Consider the following 21,586-nt stretch of genomic DNA (forward strand, 5'->3'; position numbering starts at 1 on the left):
TGCATCGATCGCCCCGCCAAGCGTTTCCTTCTTCACAAAGGTGATTGCCCCGACGTTGGCTCCTCCCTTAGACTAACTCCAATCGGCGCGAGGCATATCGGCTATGCATTTCGTCATTTGCATGGCTGTGCCATTTTGCCGGCCCGCTTTGCACTGCCGGTCCTCCAATTGTGAGAGGCAAAAAACATTGTTTGGCCCACCGAAACTTGTTGGCGGCAAAGCAGGGACATTTCCCTCCGCCCCAAATCGACGCGCGCAGGTAGGGCAACGCGTTGGTGGCGGAGGTGGCGGAGCGCAGCGCCGCACGCTCCACGCGCGCTCTCCATCACTCCGGGAACGAAGGTACTCCTTCCGTCGCTCCATTGCTGTAGCCGGTGTGATTGTATTGCACTAGTTCACTCGCATTTCGGTTTGCATCGTCAGGTTCTTCCCCCAATCCCCCACCATGTCAGCGTTCTACAAAGTTTCAGATTTTTTCTCAAGTTCGCGCAAGAGGAGGCTCCACCTGCAAGCCGCAGCTACTCATGCTGCTGTCTTGGCGACGACGCGCCAACATCGGAAATGGGGTGGTTCGGTCCCAGAGCACAAGGTACTTTGGAGAGACAGGGAAGGCGCTTGGGCTGAGCTTGTTCGACGTTACTTCGCATTGGAGCCGCTGTTCGACGACACCACGTTCCGGCGCCGGTAACAGCAGCGACATGTCCTTCTTTCTGTTGAATTGAAGCTCAAGTAGTGTAGCTATTGTTTTCATAATTGGGTTGTTTGCTTGATGCAGTTTCCGAATGAAAAGAAGCTTGTTCGATATGATCTACCAAATGCTTGCTGCGAACAATGAGTATTTTCGACAGAAACCTGATGGTCTTGGCCGAATGGGATTTCATGGAAAGCATAAGTGTGTTGTCGCTATGCGAATGCTTGCATATGGAAGTATAGCCGACGCACTTGATGACGGTTATGCCATGGCCGAGAGCACTGTTTTGGAGTGCGTTAAGGAGTTTGCAAGAACTGTCATTGCCGTGTTCGAGGAAGAGTACCTACGACCACCTAAAGAGGCTGAGTTGAAGCGGATTCTTGAAGAAAATAAAGCTAGAGGTTTTCCCGGGATGATTGGAAGTATCGATTGCATGCATTGGGAGTGGGGATCTTGTCCGGTAGGCTGGCATGGCCAATACATTGGAAGGAAGGGCCGACCGACTGTTGTTCTTGAGGCTATTGCAACCAAGGACTTGCGAGTTTGGCATGCATTTTTCGGAATGCCGGGGTCTTGCAACGATCTCAATGTTTTGGACCGCTCCCCTGTTTTTGATGATCTTGCCAATGGAAGAACTCACAAAGTTGAATTTTCAGTGAACAACCATAATTACGACATGGGGTATTACCTCGCGGACAAGATATATCCCGATTGGGCGACCTTTGTGAAAACCAAGAGTGAAGCTATCAGTCCCAAGGACAAGGCATTTGCCGAGGCCCAAGAAGCTGCAAGAAAGGATGTTGAATGCTGTTTCGGTGTCCTCCACTCGAAGTTCCAGATAATTCAACAAGCTGGCCGACTGTGGAGTGCTCAGGACATGAACACGATTATGCAAGCATGTATCATTCTTCACAACATGATCATCGAGTCCGAGCGAGACAGGGAGCTGGATGAGGACGAGTTTGCTGAACCCAATGATCCACCAATTCGAAGGGACAGGAATGTTGCCGAGCTAAACGCCTTCATGTCCGCATACCGCAAGATCCAGGACCGCCTTACATCCCACCGCCTGCAACAAGATCTAATTGAGCATCATTGGATGTTAAAAGGCAATGAATTAGGGCCATATGCACGCCGATCTCGACACTAGTATGCACCTGTTGGTATTTGTTTCTGTATGCATGAGGTGGATGCCTTTTGTTGCTGGGAGAACCAAGATCTAATGATTCCCTGCAAGTAGTGTAGATGGTAGCATGTATTTGTGAATTACATCAGCTGGATGTCTTTTGTTGCTGGGAGAACCAAGATAATGATTCCCTGCAAGTAGTGTAGATGGTAGCATGTATTTGTGAATTACATCAGCTGGATGTCTTTTGTTGCTGGGAGAACCAAGATAATGATTCCCTGCAAGTAGTGTAGATGGTAGCATGTATTTGTGAACCAAGATCTAATGAAGAAAGTACACAAATATGTGTCCAGATCAAGCAAACAGTTCATACATTACAACATTTCTCAAAGCAAACAAATAGGTGTCCAAATCAAACAAATAATTTCATACAGTACAGCAGTTTTAACAGAAGCAAAGAATTAACAGAAGCTAGTTGTCCCCTGATGGCTCTTGGTGTTGGGTACTAGCACCAGAAGCGGACTCAACTTCATCTGGGTTTATACCTTCCTTGATCAAAATGTCCCTCTGCTTCTTGGTAATCCAGAAACGAACAGCAGGATGCCATGAATTCAGATCAGTGAACATGATTTGGGCTTCTGTCTGGAACCTAGTTGTCTCCATAATGTCCCTTTGAAGTTTGATCTGTTCCCGAGAAATCTCCTTCTTGTCACGAGAAATCTCCCTCTGGAGCTCAAGTTTCTTGTTGCCCTGCTCAATCTTCGCGAACAATGCTTTCTGCTGCAGATCAAACTTGGCTCGTTCGATATCAATCAACTCCTCCTTCTGTTTTGCTTCCAATTCATCCATCTGCTGACCTCTCACATGTATCTTCTCTAACATCTCTACGGCAACACTAGATGAGGACTCTTCTACTGATGTTCGACGTTTCTTCACGCTATCACGCCCTTCTGGTCGTTCAATAGGTGCACCAGTAGTAGGTATTGGTGCAGGGGGAGTGTCCAAGGGTTGAGTTGCCTGGTTATCCTTCTCTGTTTGCTTAGACTTGCTACACTCCAACATATAATCATTCCATTTCGGTTCATCCCGCAAAATCTCCCAACAATGCGCGAAATGCCAAGGTTTTTTCTGCTCATAAACTTTGATAGCATCTTTTATCTGCACCCAAAATAGAAATAAAATTGTTCATGAACAAGTAGATAGAATTCAGGAACATGCAGCATATAGTTATCGGAACATACCTTATCATAGTCGTTCTTGCCACTTTCATTCCTTCTAACAATAGCCGAGTGGATAGCTTGGAATTTGCTGACTTCCTTTCGTATAGTTGTCCATCGGTACTGAATAGACAGTTGGGTTCTACTGCTACCCGTCTCACAATTTTGAACGAAATAACGATGCAGCCTTGCATAGAAGGCATTGCCCGTCTGAGATGAACCTGCAATGAGAAAGCAACAATTAAATAGTTGTCAAAACACAAACTGCTTGTCAATAGAAGTGTATTCCAGATGATACCTGTGGCTGCATCCGTAGAAATGTTCAGCCAGCCAGACACTATAACTCTGTCCTCTAGAGGCAGGAATGCTTTTCGTCGTTGTGAGACACCTCTCTTGTTGCCAGTGCCGTTGGCAAACTGGTCGCCATCAATTTCCTGAATATCTTCACAATTTGGAGGTTCAATTTGATCACCTGACCTCATAGGCACATGTGGTGGGGTACTAAAGCTCTGTTCATGAATTTGCTCACAAAACCAGGGTTTTAAAAACCGACCGGACCGGCCTAACCGCCGCCCTCCGGTACCGGTTTACCAGACCGGTTAGGCCGGTAACCGGTGGAAACCGGTTGAATTCAAATCTAAATTCAAATAAATTCAAAAACTCCCATGCAACCGGTTCCGACCGGTTTACCGGCCGGTTTGACCGGTTTACCGGTCGGTTTGACCGGTTTGAAATTCAAAAGCTCCCGTGCAACCGGTTTACCGGCCGGTTTGACCGGTTTACCGGCCGGTTTGACCGGTTTGATCGGTGGGCCTTCATGGGCCGGCCCATTTTTTTTCTTTTTCTTTTTTGATTTAACTTTAAATTCCCACAAACTATACTAAATGAATGAATTTTTGAGAAAATTTGACACCATTAGATTCATCACACCTTGAAGTATTTTTAGGAATTTTTTGGGAATTTTTCATTTTTTGAATTCAAATTTAAAATTTGAATTTTGGCCGGTTGGGTACCGGCCGAAACCGGAACCGGACCGGACCGGTTTGACCGGTAACCGGTCAAACCGGACCGGTTCCCACCGGTTAGGTTAACCTTGCACAAAACTGCCCAAAATAAAATGAAAACCTGTTTAGACACTCAACATACAAAGAATGAACAAACAAGTACTGCAGGGTACCATGGGAGAAACATCTAGGTCCAATTGAAATTCACTGTCCATGCCCACTTGGAAGGCCTGGCCATTACCACCACATGCGCTGAATCGACGATCCATTCTGCCATAAGAGAGTAGGAAACAAAAAAGTGTCATAGATTAGAGAAACAAGTTATCGGACACACGGAGTACTGAAGGGTGTTCTCAGGGGTGGTCATCTACAACTGCAAAGGGAGAAACAAGTTATCCGACACACGGAGTGAGGACCCCCACCCACAGCGTGCTAGATCTAGGCACAGCAACCATGGCCGAGCAATGCAATCGAATCAACCAAATCCGACACCAATCAGTTCGAAGCACTGCGAATCGAGACAGGTTGGGTTCCAATCCCATGGATCTGCACCGCGCGACCAAAATCTCCCTACACCCTAGCGCCGGAAGAACGAATCGAGGTGGGGAATGGCGGAGCTCACCTTGCAAACCACCTTGCCCCCGCCGCTTCCTTCATCGTCGGTCGCCAGGAGCTCCGCCACGCGCTTCATCGTCGCCCGCCTGGAGTCCCGCCGCGCGTGGAGGCCGAAGTCCCGAACGCACCCGCGACTGCCTGTTCTTCTCTCTCCTGGGTCGACGGTTGGAGGACTGTCCTTTGCCTCGCGGCCGAGCGAGTGCTATTTTGCACTTTCTCTCACCTCGGATCATTTTGCACGCCCGGTATGCATGGTCGATTGGAGATGATGCCTCGTGCTACAGTGCACCCGACCCAGGCTTTTTGCCTTTGCATGGCCCGTTGCATAGTCGGTTGGAGTCAGTCTTAAGTGCCCTGCGCGGGTGATCTGCCTCAGTCCGCCACTTGACGGTGGGTCAGGATGGCGTCTTGAGCCCACATACCCCCGGTTTGTCTAGGGCAAAGGGGACCCGGTGGCGCTTACAGTAGCCCAAGCTCTCGTCATGATGCGTCATAGCGCCAAGGAGAGCAGCCGCCGCAACCTGGACTTCACCTCATTGACGGTCGGCGCGAGCGCGGTGGCGCGGGCGAGGGGGCTCGTGAACCCCCTCCACCGTTCTTCGTGCCAGGACGCCCTTCCCCTCACCTCGAGGCTTTGGGGGAAGTGGTCATCTTCGTCCCCTTCTTGATGGTGGGCCTGGTACCGCCATTCTTGCCATTCTTTGTCGCGGTGTTGGAGGCGTATGCCATCCAAACTACTAGAAAAATAGGCTTTTGCCACAAAAAATATTGCAACAACATATAAATTGTTGCAATAAGTAGGTGATATTGCCACAATACAATTTAAAAATTGGTGGTAATATATCTGTCGCATTGCCACAAATTTTATTGCATTGCCATATGTTCAACTTTCATTGTAATAGGCTAACATCTATTGCAACGTTAGCTTATGTTGTTGCATTAAGGTGAATGTTTTGCCACACTAATCTAGTGTGGTAATATTTTAAAAAATGGTTGCAACAAAAAAATTATTATTGCTACGAGTGAAGTAGCATTGCAATATTTCTAACTATTGCAATGGTTTTTATTCACTCTCATGGTGAATAGAGAGGATAAGAGTAGATTATTAGCAAAATATACAACAAAAGTTGCTCTATTGTAGTGGTAAAGGAGGATTTGTAATCCTTTAGGTCCAAGGTTCAAAGGCAACAAGAAGCAACTTTTATATTTTTTTACTTCTAGTTATTTTTTTACCACAAAAATATATCATTGCAAGAATACTATATTGCCACCATTTGCAAAAATATGGTGGTTATCGCACTTTTATTTCCACCATCATGTTTGTTGTAATTGTTACCACTTGTTGTTGCAATGTTAACATACTATTGGCATGATATCGGTAATTGCAACTACTATCTAATGCAATGCTTCATTACCTGGCAAATACTATAGCTATTGCAACGAAGCAAACACACAATTATTGTTGTGGCAATTGAGATCTACTTCCATGATTTGGCCCCTATTGCCACAATTACTTAGCGTTGCAAAAGCCCAAATTTCTAGTAGTGTTGCACCTGACCCCAACACCGTCCTAACCCTGGCACTCTTCGCACATGCCTGCGAGATGTTCATCAGCATGCAACCTTTGGTAGAGCTCTTCCGCCATTTCTTCAGCCTCTGCCAGTCGGGGCCAGTGGCCCCGGGACCAGGCTCCGCCCCCTAGCCCCGCACTGGTGGGGTGTTACTGTTGACGACCAAAATTGGCACAGCTGTGCAGACCGGTCTGACCGGTATGCATAGATCGGTCAGATCGGTCAAGGTGACTTTGTCAAAATGTAAATTTGACTTTTCCATTGTGTAGCTCTCGTCGAGACGATCAAAATGCATATATGGAACGTCCAATTTGGACTTCGGATGAGAGAGTTATGACTTTGGAAAGATTTGACCCAGACCCAGACCGGTCAGACCGATTGGCTAGGGCGGTCAGACCGGTCCGGACAGCCCAGTCCAAGTTAGGAGTTGTATTTTGATACTAAATTAATTAGGGTTTCAACTCCTAATGGGATAAGACCATCCCTCCCTATAAATATAAAGGGTCATGGCCAATTGAGGGGATCCAACCCAATCGAACTTATCAAATACATCTACTTTTCATTGTCTTTACCTTTTATCTTTACCCTAGCATTTCCAATCTCGACATGCTGTTCTTCTCTCGTCTCCATGGTGTTTGAGGATGCCCTAGCTGGCCTGCCGAGCCTAGGGCAACCCTACGCATGTTTGCCCCGACGGGAGGCGCTGCAAGGAGCCCCTCCTCGCGCCACGTGATCTAGTGCGTTCGAGTGTTGACCAGAAAAGGCGTCAACACAAATTGGTGACTCCGCTGGGGACGAAAATCTGGCTATCATGGCAGATCCGTCAAACCCTAGCAATATATCGTCACATGAGGAACTACTTGAGAAGTATCAGCGAGAATGTAATTGGGCGGATGAAAGATTGCTTCTATCCTGTTACTGTAAAACCGAAGAAGGCATCATCAAGATAAAGGAGTGGACACCACCATCCACCATTGATTTATTAAAAGAGGTACAATCTTCAGGTACTTTATCCGATGCTCTATCTGAACTTGTCTAGTATTTGCTCGATCAAAAAGATAGTTCAGTTCTAGTTCCTGCTATTCAAAAGTCGGCTATTGAAGAGCCGGCTAATAATCCTTGCAAAAGTGTGCCTGATGTTGCTGATCAAGATGCAATTCGGCAGTCTCAAGCCGAATTAGTCAAACCAAATTCCCCTAGCAAGTACACATAAACTAGTTCAAGTACTTCTACGCTCGGGGGCAACAAAACAAAGGCAAAGGCACCAGTTGTATCACAACCGGTCTGACCGGTTCTCCAACCGGTCTAACCGCCTCATCTAGGGTTTTGCAAAATAAATCAAAACCAAAGATGGTTAAATCCAAGAAACCTGAGATTGGTGTTTGGAAACTGTTGAATCCAAGAGCCGTCATAAGCATGAAAAGGAAAAACCGAAGCCAAATAAGAACTTCTGGCTAAATCCTCAAAACAAAAGGATATCAAACATGCTAGTCGAGCTAAAAATTCCAAACAACCAAAGTTTATTCCAAAACAGAAATTCTATAATCAGAATTGGCAATGGAATTATGCTCCTATGTCAATGCCGTTTCCGTCACATGGATTCCCTATGAATATGCCATGGGGTGCTGATTTGAGTTTACATTATTCTTCTGCACCATGGTTTCATAATTCATATATGCCGTCTCTTCCTCCGTATTTGCGCCCAAATTATATTACTTATAGGGAACTGGCAATTAGTGAGCCATCACCTTGATTGTTGTTCGGCTTGTGCAGAAAAGAAAACACAAGGTGATCAAGCAAATCTATCGTGTCAAAAAAGATGGACGATTGAATAAAAATTCAGATTTGACACAAGATAAAGAAAAGCCAACTATTGAAGAAACATCGGTTAGTTCTATTGATAAAATTGTCCCTGATATTGAACATGTTTCAAATGATATGGCTGACAACAATCAAGTTCGGCTAGGGGGCAAGACAAGAAAGAAAAGACCAGCGACAAGCCAACCGGTCTGACCGGTATTCAGACCGGTCTGACTGGTGCGTCCAGTGAATCTGAGAGTTCCTCCAAAAGCAAGATGAGGCCGAGTTTTAAGGAACTCTTGGCCAAATATGAGAAGCAAGGAGCTACTCAGAAGAAGAAGAAACAGATGGAACGGTCAATGTTGACGGTCACTAACGGCCCATTTTGACCGTCAACTATCGTGCAAAAGTCGAGCATCAGATGGAATAAATGTTAGCATAGGATGATTATTTGACGAATTCCACAGATGCTAGTCTGAGAATGTGTGCAGGTGAATTTGGGTCAAAACTGCATGTAACAAGCATATTATCCAAGGCCTAAATTCCTAGGCCAAGCACAAGCAAGCCCAGGGGACAAAATGGGCTTGTTTGGCAGCTCACACAAGAAGGAGACCCAGCCCACACGCGTGACACGTCATCAATCCGAAGCAATTCCACCTCGACCAATCAGACGCGAGCAAGAAGATCCATGGACCCACTAGGGCATGCAACCGACATAGTTTCGCGCCAAGTCACCAAGAACTGACCTAAGGGCCCACTCATCAGTCACATGTCCAAATTTGGGGGCAAAAGGCGGTGGCCAAAGGTCGGCCGACCTCTTGGTCGGCCAACCTGGCACTGGGCCCTCTTGTCTCTGTTGACGCTCCTTAGCGCCCTAATTTATATACCGCAAGCGCACGAGATCGTGTAGCTTTTCCCTTAGAGTATTCCCCCAAGGTTTATCAATCCGTGGATCGACAAAGAACTACCCAAGGTTTTCCATCTAATCTAATGGATATATCCTAACATGAAGCATGAATTGCACATATAGTGTAACCTTTAATAGATATGAGTGTTGTGTAAAGGTTGATCTCATCCATGAACATAGGCGTAACCATAGCAAAACCAAAGACATGACAAGGCCTATTGTCATCTAGTTGTAGTTCAAGCTAACGAGAAAATAAATCATGCATCTCAATCAATGACATCTTTAAACCCAAAATCTCCAATCCGATCCTTCGATACCCCATCTACTTAAAGCAACGCCCTATCACGACGCCCCCCTTTGGACGAAAGCACCCTGAAGCAAGTCGAACCCCCGTTGGTAGTTCAGCCATGAACCTCTAGCCACCATGACTACAAGATCTGCTAAGCGATCTATCTCGATAATAGATCTAGGATGAAGCAAACCCAAAGAAAAGAATGAAATCGAAAGAGAGAACATGGTCGCTAAATTCGGAAGACATGATTATCATTACTCACATAATAGATTCGTTTGGATCTTCACTACCGAGTACATACCATTGACGACTCCAACTAGCTCATGAATTCCACCATGGCACAACCACGCAGGGAGGCCATGGTGGCTAGGGGCGGCCTAAGCCATCTCCTAGACAACTTCGAAGACTTGCGGCGGCCGTTCTCTCCCTCCGGTCTTGGCCCTAGGTTTTCGTCGAGTTCTGGGTGGATGGATGCCCCGAGTTGAATAAGGTGCGAGCTATTTATAAGCCGAGGAAGCCACCGGTCGAAGGGGAGGCCGAACCGCCTCGGAAACGGCTAGGCCGGCCGGCCTCATGGGCCTAGGCCGGCCGGCCTACCCCCTTTCGGGCCCGCCTCGGTCTCATCTTTCGTGTGTAGACTCCTCACATCTTCTAGAGTTTATGTCCTTCACAATTGCACCCCTTTGGACGTCGTTATCTTGGAGATATCTTCGAGGAAAGGATAGGATAGGGAATCCTTCCTTAAATCTTCATTTGCTTTGCTTAATCCCGAAGTATCTTGATCTCATCTTTGTGGGCTCGGTCCTTTGGGCTCTCTTGGAGGATGGATGTGCATGAATTGGCTTCGAATCAACATGGGCTTTGGTCCTTCCTTTGGGCTTTGGCCTTCGTCTTTCTTTGTGTTGGCGCTCGATCACGAGCCTCGTCATTTCATGTTCCAAAATAGGCCAAAAACCTGCAAAAATGAAGTTCCTCCAAAAATATATGTGCAAGTGTGAAAATGACCAATAATTAGGCCGGGGTTAGGACGGTTAGTGATTTTGATATTAAATTCATGTCATTATCAAGGATAAACAAGGGATAAAATGGGTACTTAAGGAGCGCCAACATTCCCCCCATGCTTAAACCTTGCTCGTCCTCGAGTAAGTCCAGGGGCATTGCTTATAAAGAAATCAGCGTTGCCCCTCAATGTCCTCTCCGCACTTAGTCATACATAACAAGATATATTTCTCTCTCAAGTATTTAGCATTTAAGTTCATGTTGTGACCGGCTACTTTTTCATTATGAAAGATAGACTAGCAATTAAAGAACAAGCCACAATAATAAATAAATGCAATGCTCTCAAACTTAAGCGAACTTCAAACCTTTACCTTGTTTCATCGTGAAGAGTTTTCAAAAGAATGAATATCAAACATAAGTGAGGTTCTCTTGCAAAAGATCATGGAAACACTCATCTAATCAAGTCGCTCAAGCCTACATTAGATTGTCTTCAACCTATTCTATTCATATATAAAAGTGGAAAGCTTATGTGGAGCTTGGTAGGTAAAAATAATCCTAGTAAAACATTATACTTGAAATATTATCAAACTAAGAGAGAGAGATCTAATGGAATTACCGAGACTAGTCAAAAAGGCCATTGGAAAATAATGTTGGAGAGGCAGAAAGATGAAACACACACGTTTAGATAGGTGGACATGTGCAAGTGACAAATGGATGATCCCGAGACACAAATGAAGTTCTCGTTATCGGATTGCACATGGTTGGAAGATTTGAGTATGGAATAATTCTTCAAAGTAACTTGGAAAATTAATGAAGCAAAAAAGAACTAAGGAGCATTTTATTCTTCTCTTTTTTTTTCTTTCATTTTTCTTTTCTTTTCTCCTTTTTTTTCATTTTTCTATTTTTCTTTCTTTTTGTTCCTTAGAACTTTTGATAACATAGAATACTTACCCAGCCATCCCCCCATGCTTGAACGAATGCTCGTCCTCGAGTATGAATAGTGGGAGAGCCAACTAGCTAGGGTAAGTATCTCAAATTCACCTTCTTCTTCGTAGAACCTCTTGAATCTCCGGGGAGCCTTGTCTCCCAAAACTTTTATTTATATGGTGCCCTTGATTATTTTGATTCCGTCGAAATGATAATCCATACTCAAATTGGGTTGTGGTCAAGGAGGTAATCACAAAAAAATATTTTTGGTTTAGGGTGGATATCCAGCGAGGTTTGCAAAATTCCCGAAGTAGAAACTCACAATGCATGGATAAGTAGGCTAGAAAAAATAAGGTTACACAAAAAACAGAATGACCAGCTTCTTAGTCTCATACCAAAGAAATCAATCTTAATCCAGCTCATCAAAATATAAGTTTGCAATCTAAAGGTTTCATCATGAAAGAATATGTATGTATAGGCTTTGGTAGGTAGAACTTTGCAAGAGATTCACAAATGTGGATAGCATAGGAATTAAGTTTTCAAATTAAACAACACAAGGTGTAAGGTCATCGGTAGACTTAAATCAAAGAGCAACATAGAATATGTGGGTCTAGAATTTAGTCATTCAACCTCCACAAATAAAAGAGCCGGTATTTAATCATTTTAATTCCATTTAATTGAGAGAAAATGGTCAAGTCATATACAACATAGCGTAGGTAAAACAAAGCAGTAACTTTCATCATTTTTCCATAAGCATAAGGCATTGCCAAAATGTATCAATGTGGTGAGCACAAAGTGATGGTGGTTATCATTCATTGAAAACAAAAATAAATCTAGGTTGTACTCCTAGTAGCCATGTTATTATAGGGAGAGATATACAAAGGTTGCATTTATAGTTGAAGGCATATGTGTACAAGCATTTAGAAAAAGAGAGAGTTGAGGAAGAATTACCGTCCTTCTCGATGCTCGTAATGAAGTGTAGTGCGGCCTCCCCCATACTTAAGCATTGTGCTAAGCATGGAAGAAGAATCATGAGCATCTTGTGGCAACCGTGATTATCTTACTCCATGAGATCTTTCTTTCTTGTCCACGAAATCCTCCCCCATGCTTAGCATGATGCTAGGCGTGGAAGGAGAAGATGGTCCATCTTGTAATTCTTGAAGTCCTTCCCTCATGTGTATGAATATCATCTTCAATGTGTCTTCACCTTGGTTGTCTCAATTTCTTTCAACTTCTTCTTGTACTAAGTCATGGTCCCAATCATTGCTTCACATCGTCGTCACCTCCTTCAATTCCTCGTTGTCCCATTGCTGCCTCATCTTCACGATTTTTTCTTTCAATTTCCAGAATAGAACATGTACTGAAACATTGCTCCATTGCAAAGTGCACGAATTTTCCTTTCCAACGAGTCCTCATTCGCCCAAAATTGATTCCGAACAAGAGAGTTATGTCTATTTCGTCCCAGCGCTGCAATCTGTCTCGACGAATTTCAGAACACGCAACATTCAATATTCTTGCCATATCTCCTTGTACGGGTCTTCAAATTCATTGATCTTGGATGCATTGGAACGGGAATTTCATGGAGCTTCTGAATATCAACTTTTTCTTCCTTGTACATCTCTGTCCATATGCAAAATTTGATGAAAACAGCGGGGCTTGCTCTTGAACTTTGGAGATGTTGACGAATTTGATTTCTTCTTTGATCACGAATTCATGGGAACGCTTTGTCATGCCTGCAAAACAATCAAGTGCACACACTACCCCCGGGGTGATGGTCGGAAGTAGAGACAAATGCCAACAAACCAAGCATCCCTAGACTCAACTTGTGGCATGAACAATGTAATGGATGCAAAGTGCAAATGCAAAGTTAGCAAAAACAAGTGTTAGCAAGGTTGAAAGGACCTTTCGATGTTGTTCTGCAACTAGCTTATTCAAAAACAATTGTTAAGAGTGACAAAAAGCCTTCGCGACACTTCATAAGAAGTGAGGCTTTTGTCAATGAAAATGTTTTTTATCGAAAAGAACCAAGCAACCGAGCTAACAAGATTTTAGAAGTAGGTTTATGGGTTTTCTATATTTTTTTTGGCTTAAAACAAAAATATTGAAGAGAGAGTGTTGGGTATAGAAATTCTATCTAAGGTGGTTTTTAAAAAAACTAGAGAGAAACAAAAGTTAGATTTTTTTTGAAAGAAAAACATAACCTGTGGTTTTTAGGATTGCTCTATGAGTGGTTTTCCTAAGGGTTTTAGGATCTCAAAAGCGAGGCTAGTCAATGTTTTTAGAAAAAAGTTTTTTTTAATACAATGTGCAATGCAATGCAAGGGTGAGACGAACAATATGGTATGCAAAGCAACACGGGGTGGGTGAACAAAATAATATGACATGATGAGGTGGTCTAAAACAAAACAAAAAGTTAGCCTAAGTTAACTAGCCACAAGTTTAGAATCAAAGGGTGGTGCAACACTTCATATTTCCCTCTAAAAGGACACAAATAAAAAGACTCTAAACACTAATAGGCACACAAAAAGGTCTACAAGTTTCCCAAGATCAAATAACAAAGTCCTCCCTCAATAACATTTAGAATTAACAACATGAAGTTGTGGTTTTTGTTAGAGCAATGGTACAATGTTACTTGATATTCCGATTAAAGAGTGCAATGTAGACGGCCATATTAATATATATAAAATAAAAGATCGGGTTGCCTCCCGCAAAGCGCTTCTTTTAAAGTCATAGAGCTCGACTTTCTTACATTCAAATTGATGCGAAGCCATGGTCCTTCATGCAAGAGGTGAAGGTGTTCCATGCAGCTCTTATTCCACTTCACATGTTGAACATGATCAATCACGCTTAATGGAAAATTTGTCCAATCGTCTCTCACATCATCGTCACCTCCTTCTTGGTTGTCCTTCGTCGCTACCTTTCTTTTCACGGATTTTCCTCTTTGTACAGATTGGGAGTTGCGCCAACCAATTGGTCCAATGCAAGGCGCACGAAATCTTCTTTCCAACAAGTCTTCATTTGCCCAAAACTCATTCCAATTGAGGGAGTTATGCCCTTTTTTCCCCGTCACTGCAATCTGCCCTGTACTGATTTTAGCACGTGCATCTCCGATGTTTGAGACATAGCTCCTCCCGTGGGTCTTCAATTGTATCGATCATGGATGCGTTGAACTGAGGACTTGATGGAGATCCTGAATATTCAACTTTCTTGTATTGTAAATCTCTGGACTTTTGCACAAAATTGATGAGGCTTAGCGACGTCGTTCTTGAAACTTGAAGATGTTGATGATACCGTTCAAAATTTTGGGCACGGTTTTCTTCCTCATCATTTGAGTTTCATGTCCTGCATGGTTAGTGAAATTCGGGACTTCTCCCGACATGTGCTCTTTTAGGGTCATGAGCTTGACCAAGTGCAAAGCAAGATCGAAATTTGCAATTATTTGAAAATATATGCAACATAATCACATCCTCAATTAAATTTCATCAACAAGGCATGGTGTAATTAAATGCAGCATGTGTTTCTTGCATAGCGCGAAGCTCATTATTAGGCAGAGGTTCTTTAAGCATGAAATCAACATTCTCAAGAAACTCTAGCCTATCATCAAAAGAACAAGGCATAGAATTTAAACTTTCATTCCGACTATCAGTTCGAGCATGAGATTTTTAAAGATTATCAACAAAACCAACAGAAGCTTGAGAATTCAATGTATACCTTAGCCTCGGAGCTTTTTCATACTCATTGGAGTTGTGGTGCTTTGTGCGAGATATCATCTTGATGCACTCTTCGTGGTCCGTCGTGGTTTTCTTCTCACGTCTCCATGTGTTGAATGTTGCGCTCTTGTAATCCGTCGTGGTTTGTTTGCAATATCTTCGTTTGTCGAAAGTCGACCGCTTGTACCTTCATTTGCCAATATCATTGGGATTCTTCCTCTACTCCAAGCCTCTGAATTTTATCATGTACGCTTGATGAAAGCATCGCCCAAGCTCCCCTTCATTGTTGTCATCGTTATCTTCTCTATCTGGTTCTCATCTCGTTGCTCCCGCCGCTTCTTCGTGGAATATCTCCTGTATACTCAACAGAACATATACCAAAATATAGATCTATTGAAATTTTTATGAAATTACCTTTCCAACGAGTGGTCATTCATCTTAAACCGAGTCCAAACGAGGGAGTTATGCCCGTTTCACTTTTGGCGCTGCGTGCTGTCCAGAAATTTTCAGAGTGCACACCCTTCAATGTTTTGGCCATAACTGCTTGTAGGAATCTCCGATTGACTTGGTTCTTGATTCGTTGGAATGAAAACTTCGTGGAGCTTTTGAATATCCAAAAATATGCTGCTATTTGCTTCTGAGGTCGAGCTGGACATTGATGAGAACAATATCTTCTTGTGAATTCAACCGAAGATGTCAATGATCTCGATCATGTGGTCTTTGGAACGTAGTGTCGTGCGTCCCTAGGCTTCAAGGTCATCACCATTGATTACCAGCAAATATCACGGCTTCAATGATGTGTCTTCTCCATTGTTCTTGCTCTACCCAAGGTGTCGGGATTGGAAGATGCTCCTGTGCTTCGTGTTGATGATCCGAACGGTTTCCTTCCTTGATAGCATCACTCGATTAGAAGTATATTGACCATCCCACTAGAGAAGATAGGTGGTGTCGTTGTTCTTCTATTCTTGTTGCCTACAGCTTTGGTCAACTTCGAATCATCATCTTTTGCGTTCACAGCCTTCCAATCATCCTTTGACATCGTCATCACCTTCTTCGTCGATTGCTACTACCTCTGTCCTCATTGAATTCCCCTTCATCCAGTGCAGAACATGTACCAAACTTCAGCTCTATTGCAAGGTGCATCAAATTATCTTTTCAACAAGTGGTCATTCGCCCCAATTGAACTCCGGATAAAGAAGTTATGCTTGTTTTATTACGGCGCTGCAATCTGTCCAGAGGGATTTCAGAACGCGCAGCATTGAAAGATTTTACCATAACTCTTAACACCGATCTCCAAAGTTGACAGTTCTTGATCCGTTGGAAAGAAGACTTGATGGAGCTTCAAAATAATCTATTATTTTCTCATGGTACTTCTCTAATCTTGGATGAAAAACTCATCACAACAGTAACACTTCATAGATGATGATGATCGTACAATTTTCTTCGCGGGTATGCTTCATATCTATTGCTTGAACAAACAATTCTTCCCAAAAACATTAGTCTTTAAAATTAACTGACACGGCGGCGTACCTTATTTATCAGCTTTTGCTTTGGGGAGTGGGAACTCGATAGCGGATGCTGGGCCACTAACAAAAGTTAGCACCTACCACTAAAGAGCGAATCTTGATGTTGTTGCCGTCATGTCGATGTGGACGTTATCAATGTTCCATGTCGAGGCTCCTCGATCATCTTGTTGCTGATTGTTGGAATTTGTTGAAGTAGATTATGGACTTCTCGAAGTCCAAGTTTGGTGTCTAGCTTTTTCCACCTGCTTTCAAGGACACAAACAAGAAAATAAGGGTATATGCAATAATAAAAATTAGGGTTAGTCCAAAAAACAAGATAGATTGCCCTAGGGTTCGAGTTGCCGATCATTGGCAACGGTGCTAGAAAAGCTTGCTGACGCTCCTTAGCGCCCCAATTTATATACCGCAAGCGCACGAGATCGTGTAGCTTTTCCCTTAGAGTATTCCCCCAAGGTTTATCAATCCGTGGATCGACAAAGAACTACCCAAGGTTTTCCATCTAATCTAACGGATCTATCCTAACATGAAGCATGAATTGCACATATAGAGTAACCTTTAATAGATATGAGTGTTGTGTAAAGGTTGATCTCATCCATGAACATAGGCGTAACCATAGCAAAACCAAAGACATGACTAGGCCTATTGTCATCTAGTTGTAGTTCAAGCTAACGAGCAAATAAATCATGCATCTCAATCAATGACATCTTTAAACCCAAAATCTCCAATCCGATCATTCGATACCCCATCTACTTAAAGCAACGCCCTGTCACGACGCCCCCCTTTGGACGAAAGCACCCTGAAGCAAGTCGAACCCCTGTTGGTAGTTCCGCCATGAACCTCTAGCCACCATGACTACAAGATCATGCTAAGCGATCTATCTCAATAATAGATCTAGGATGAAGCAAACCCAAAGAAAAGAACGAAATCAAAAGAGAGAACATGGTCGCTAAAAGATTCAGAAGACATGATTATCATTACTCACATAACAGATTCATTTGGATCGTCACCACCGAGTACATACCATTGACGACTCCAACTAGCTCATGAACTCCACCATGGCATAGCCACGCAGGGAGGCCATGGCGGCTAGGGGCAGCCTAAGCCATATCCTAGACAACTTCGAAGACTTGCAGCGGCCGTCGTCTCCCTCCGGTCTTGGCCCTAGATTTTCGTCGAGTTCTGGATGGATGGATGCCCCGAGTTGAATAAGGTGCGAGCTATTTATAAGCCAAGGAAGCCACCGGTCAAAGGGGAGGCCGAACCGCCTCTGAAATGGTCTAGGCCAGCTGGCCTACCCCCTTTCGGGCCCGCCTCGGTCTCATCTTTCGTGTGTATTATCCTCACATTTTCTAGAGTTTTTGTCCTTCACGATTGCACCCCTTTGGACGTCGTTATCTTGGAAATATCTTCGAGGAAAGGATAGGATAGGGAATCCTTCCTTAAATCTTCATTTGCTTTGCTTAATCCCAAAGTATCTTGATCTCATCTTCATGGGCTCGGTTCTTTGGGCTCTCTTGGAGGATGGATGTGCATGAATGGGCTTCGAATCAACATGGGCTTTGGGTCCTTCCTTTGAGCTTTGGCCTTCATCTTTCTTTGTGTTGGCGCTCGATCACGGGGCTTTCATTTCATGCTACAAAATAGGCCAAAAACCTGCAAAAATGAAGTTCCTCCAAAATATATGTGCAAGTGTGAAAATGACCAATAATTAGGTCGGGGTTAGTTCGGTTAGTGATTTTGATATTAAATTCATGCCATTATCAAGGATAAACAAGGGATAAAATGGGTACTTAAGGAGCGCCAACAGTCTCCAACTTCCACATGTCACTTCTCTATTGGCTCTAGAAGGTGGTTTGAAGAGGATTGGTTGCATTCCCAGGGTGGCTCCCTCCTATAAATACAAGGGGAGGGGGTGAGAATAGGAACACACAACACACCACACCCAACTCAACTCACCTTCTCCCTTGGAGCTTGAGGCCTTCATCCTAGATGCTTAGGTAGACTAGGAGGTGCAGAAGAAGAAGAGGAGAGTGAGGTGGAGTCAGGCGAAGTGTCGGGTCTGTCGGCACTCTTCTCCGCTTGTACCTCGATGGATGCTTATTCGGTTGTAAGTATTCGAGACTTTCTTTGTTTGTTTATTTAGAATTAAAGTTTAGATCGCAAGTTATCATCTCTGCCTTATATTAGTTGATGTGTATGCTAGCGAGTAGCATTTAATCTTAGCTTAAGACCCCGGATAGAAAAGCGTAGTCTTGGCCAAGGCTAAGGTTAGTAAGGAAAGGAGTAGACGTGGTGTCTAGGCTGGACTATACCACTCAGTTGTCCAATAGTCCCACGATTTGTAGAGGTAGCCGGCAGGTGGTGACAGCATTGTTCGAGCCCTATTAATCCTCCACGTTCGGATATTGGATAGAGCACTATTACTGGAGCTATCGGCTTGTATAAGCCGGTCGAAACCGGTAGCTCAAAGTATAATGGCGATGTGATCTCTTCTTCTAGGCATAGATTCTAGATATAGAAAGTCCTCTCTTCTGTCTTCTCCACCCCGGTATGTGTGTCCTTGGATGAGCCTGAACCCGTAGAGAGCGTACTCACGTTCCTCAGTGGATACGATACCCTGGAATACTCTTGGGTGAAAGCTACAGCAGTATCCGTGCACTTGCGGATTTTATTCATGTCGTTGCAAAATACCAACAGGCTTTCTGACGCCGTTGCTAGGGAACGGTGCTATATTATCTACGGACTTAGTCGTCCTCGTATCTTCTTTTTTCTTTTTCTTTCCTTCTACCTTTACCCCTGCTACCCATGGAGCAGCCATCCCTTTCACGGCTCTCTAACCCCAAGGGCGAGTTCTGGAAGCCATCATCCTCATCGAATCCATTTCTTACGGCAAGCGGTGAACCCCATCCTGCCTTCAAAGCTATGGTTCGAACTCAACTCTTTTCTGGAACAATTAGTGAAGATCCCGGCGATCATTTGAGAGTGTTCGAGGGACTGTGTTCAAGCTTGGTAATCCCAGGCATGACACAGGAGGCCGTGCGGTGGAAGTTGTTTCCTTTCTCTCTCATAGAGAGGGTGGATCAATGGTACACCCGCACGATAGGAAGTATGAGCGGTGATTGGGAGGAGCTTCGAGATGACTTTTGTTACTCGTTCTCCCTCACCAAACGCATAAACTCCCTACCGACCGACATCCTCGATTTTGAGCAATTAGAGGAGGAGTCCATAGGTGCAGCTTGGGCTAGATTCTTATGCCTTTTGGCATCTAATCCAGACATGTCTCTACCCGAGGATGTATCATTGAACATCTTCTGCTCGGGTCTAGACATGGAATCTGCCCTCAAACTCGACATCACCGCCGGAGGTTCGTTTGCCCAGATAATTCCAATGGAAGAAAGAGATATCTTAGATTTTCTCTTAGCAAAATCTTCCTTCCCAACCAACCACAATGAACCCATCCAACAAGGGTGCGAGTCGCATCAAGAGGAGCTCCCAGCAGCTGAATCCAGTCCTTCAACTTCTACATCCGTAGATTCAGCCATAGGACTCACGCCCGACATAGGAACATCGGGGGAAGAAGAAATTCAACATCCGAAGTTCTGTGTTAGATTCGAGGATGAACCTTTATGTTGATGCTCACTAACGATCATTTCCAGGCGTCAACTTGATCAGAAAATCATGAGAGTTTGCATTTCTTACACGCATCCTTAGTCAATAAAGTCCCTAAACCACACTTTACCTTTTAGAAATTGCAAGTTGTATTTTGGAGCTAATATGCAGGTTGCAAGCTCATCTTGGCCCGACATAAAATCATAGAAAATATTAGAGCGACGATTCAGGCTCAAATGGACCAAATGTAGCCGAAGAACCAATCCAAATGATGTCAAGAGAGGCAACCCCAATGTGGATCAGACAAGGAGGCCTAGGACGGCCTGCTAGAAGAAGTTGGGGGCGATTGGTGGCCTGGGCAGGCCGACCAACCAATAGATCAGCCGACCTGGCCCGTGGGCCCCATCGCCTCAACCAAGGCACGTGGCGCCTCCCCATTGGTCCCCTACGTCAGTTGCAGTGGTTCTCACCTGTGGCTCAATGCTATAAATACAAAGGGGGGTAGAGAATTAGGACACACACACACACCTCACACCTCTCCTCTCTTGCTCATCTTGCATAGTCTTTAGGCTTAGTGGAGTTTAGGAGAAGTCTAGGAGTCATCGAGTCACTAGAGTTGCTCGAGAGTCTAGTATGTGTTCATCTCTAGCTCTCTCTTGTAATATTCGGTCATTTGTAATAGAATTAAACTATGGTTACCGATATCTGCTTGAAGTATGTTCTGAGTTATCGGTTATATGCTTCTTGTCATGGTTGCGTTATTATTCAATGCTTGCATTGCATGATCGCCCTGTGCTGGAGATGGTTAGTCTTTTGTTCTTAGAACTCTATCAACTGCTCCAGTATTCGTATGATTGCTCTAGTGTGATGTCTGTCCATCCGGAGGGTGGGGGCTCCGTGCGGAACGCTAGAGTATCCCTTACTAGTGTAGACATGGTGTCTAGATTAGCTAAGAGTTGCTGGATGTCAACTATACCCACGGTTTGTAGAGGTAGCCGGCAGGTGGTGATAGCCCTGTCCGAGCCCGAGTAATCCTCCACGTTCGGTATTGGGGGTAGGAGGTACATAAAGTCGCCGGGGTGTACGGGCTCCTCCCGTTGCTTCGATAGCGATCTCCCTGTTGTGTAGTTTAATCTCTGACGAGCTAACCAATGAGAAAGTGTAGATGTAGCTAGCCTAGCACAGTTGACTCGAGCTCTAATTTCTGCCTTGCTCCCGGCCTAGAGCATCATTTATCTTTGTTTTATTTATCTATCCAAGAGGGTAGTTTGTGTGTGTGTCACACTACCTCTTACCATGTTATGATCTTACCCCTATTTATACATGAGAATATCCAATCTAGATAAAATTCATCAACTGGTCCATATATATCTCTTCACTCAATGCCTTCCCTGCGGAAATATAAATGACACCCCGGTATACTCCCGGGTAAAATGCTACAGTGGTATTTCGTGCGCTTGCGGATGTATTCATGGTTCATGAAGTACTGCCACCCAAAATTGGCGTCTGCAGGCGTCATCGCTGTTTCTCGGTGGTGACATTGGTAGGCGCCAACAAGCATTTTTGGCGCCATTGCCGGGGAAGGCACGGAT

The 21,586-nt window shown here is 44.2% G+C and overlaps 2 protein-coding genes across 3 annotated transcripts; one reads left to right on the top strand and one right to left on the bottom strand.

The window, feature by feature from the left end:
• Positions 1–445: 445 nt before the first annotated feature.
• On the top strand, positions 446–1,841 carry LOC120645477 (putative nuclease HARBI1). Its single transcript, XM_039922261.1, has 2 exons — positions 446–684; positions 776–1,841. Exons 1-2 carry the CDS (start codon positions 446–448, stop codon positions 1,839–1,841), a joined length of 1,305 nt encoding a protein of 434 aa, XP_039778195.1.
• A 322-nt stretch (positions 1,842–2,163) lies between these two features.
• On the bottom strand, positions 2,164–4,877 carry LOC120644005. Of its 2 annotated transcripts, XM_039920535.1 has the most exons (5): positions 4,661–4,877; positions 4,212–4,308; positions 3,333–3,567; positions 3,059–3,255; positions 2,164–2,975 (listed from the first exon to the last, which is right to left on the bottom strand). In XM_039920535.1, exons 1-5 carry the CDS (start codon positions 4,693–4,695, stop codon positions 2,289–2,291), a joined length of 1,251 nt encoding a protein of 416 aa, XP_039776469.1. In that variant the 5' UTR covers positions 4,696–4,877; the 3' UTR covers positions 2,164–2,288. The 2 variants fall into 2 exon arrangements, with proteins under 2 accessions (XP_039776469.1, XP_039776470.1); XM_039920536.1 differs by lacking the exon at positions 4,661–4,877 and having other exon boundaries at positions 3,333–3,568; positions 4,139–4,654.
• Positions 4,878–21,586: the final 16,709 nt, after the last annotated feature.

The sequence above is a fragment of the Panicum virgatum genome, chromosome 8K, assembly GCF_016808335.1.
Source record: "Panicum virgatum strain AP13 chromosome 8K, P.virgatum_v5, whole genome shotgun sequence".
Classification (NCBI taxonomy): Eukaryota; Viridiplantae; Streptophyta; class Magnoliopsida; order Poales; family Poaceae; genus Panicum; species Panicum virgatum.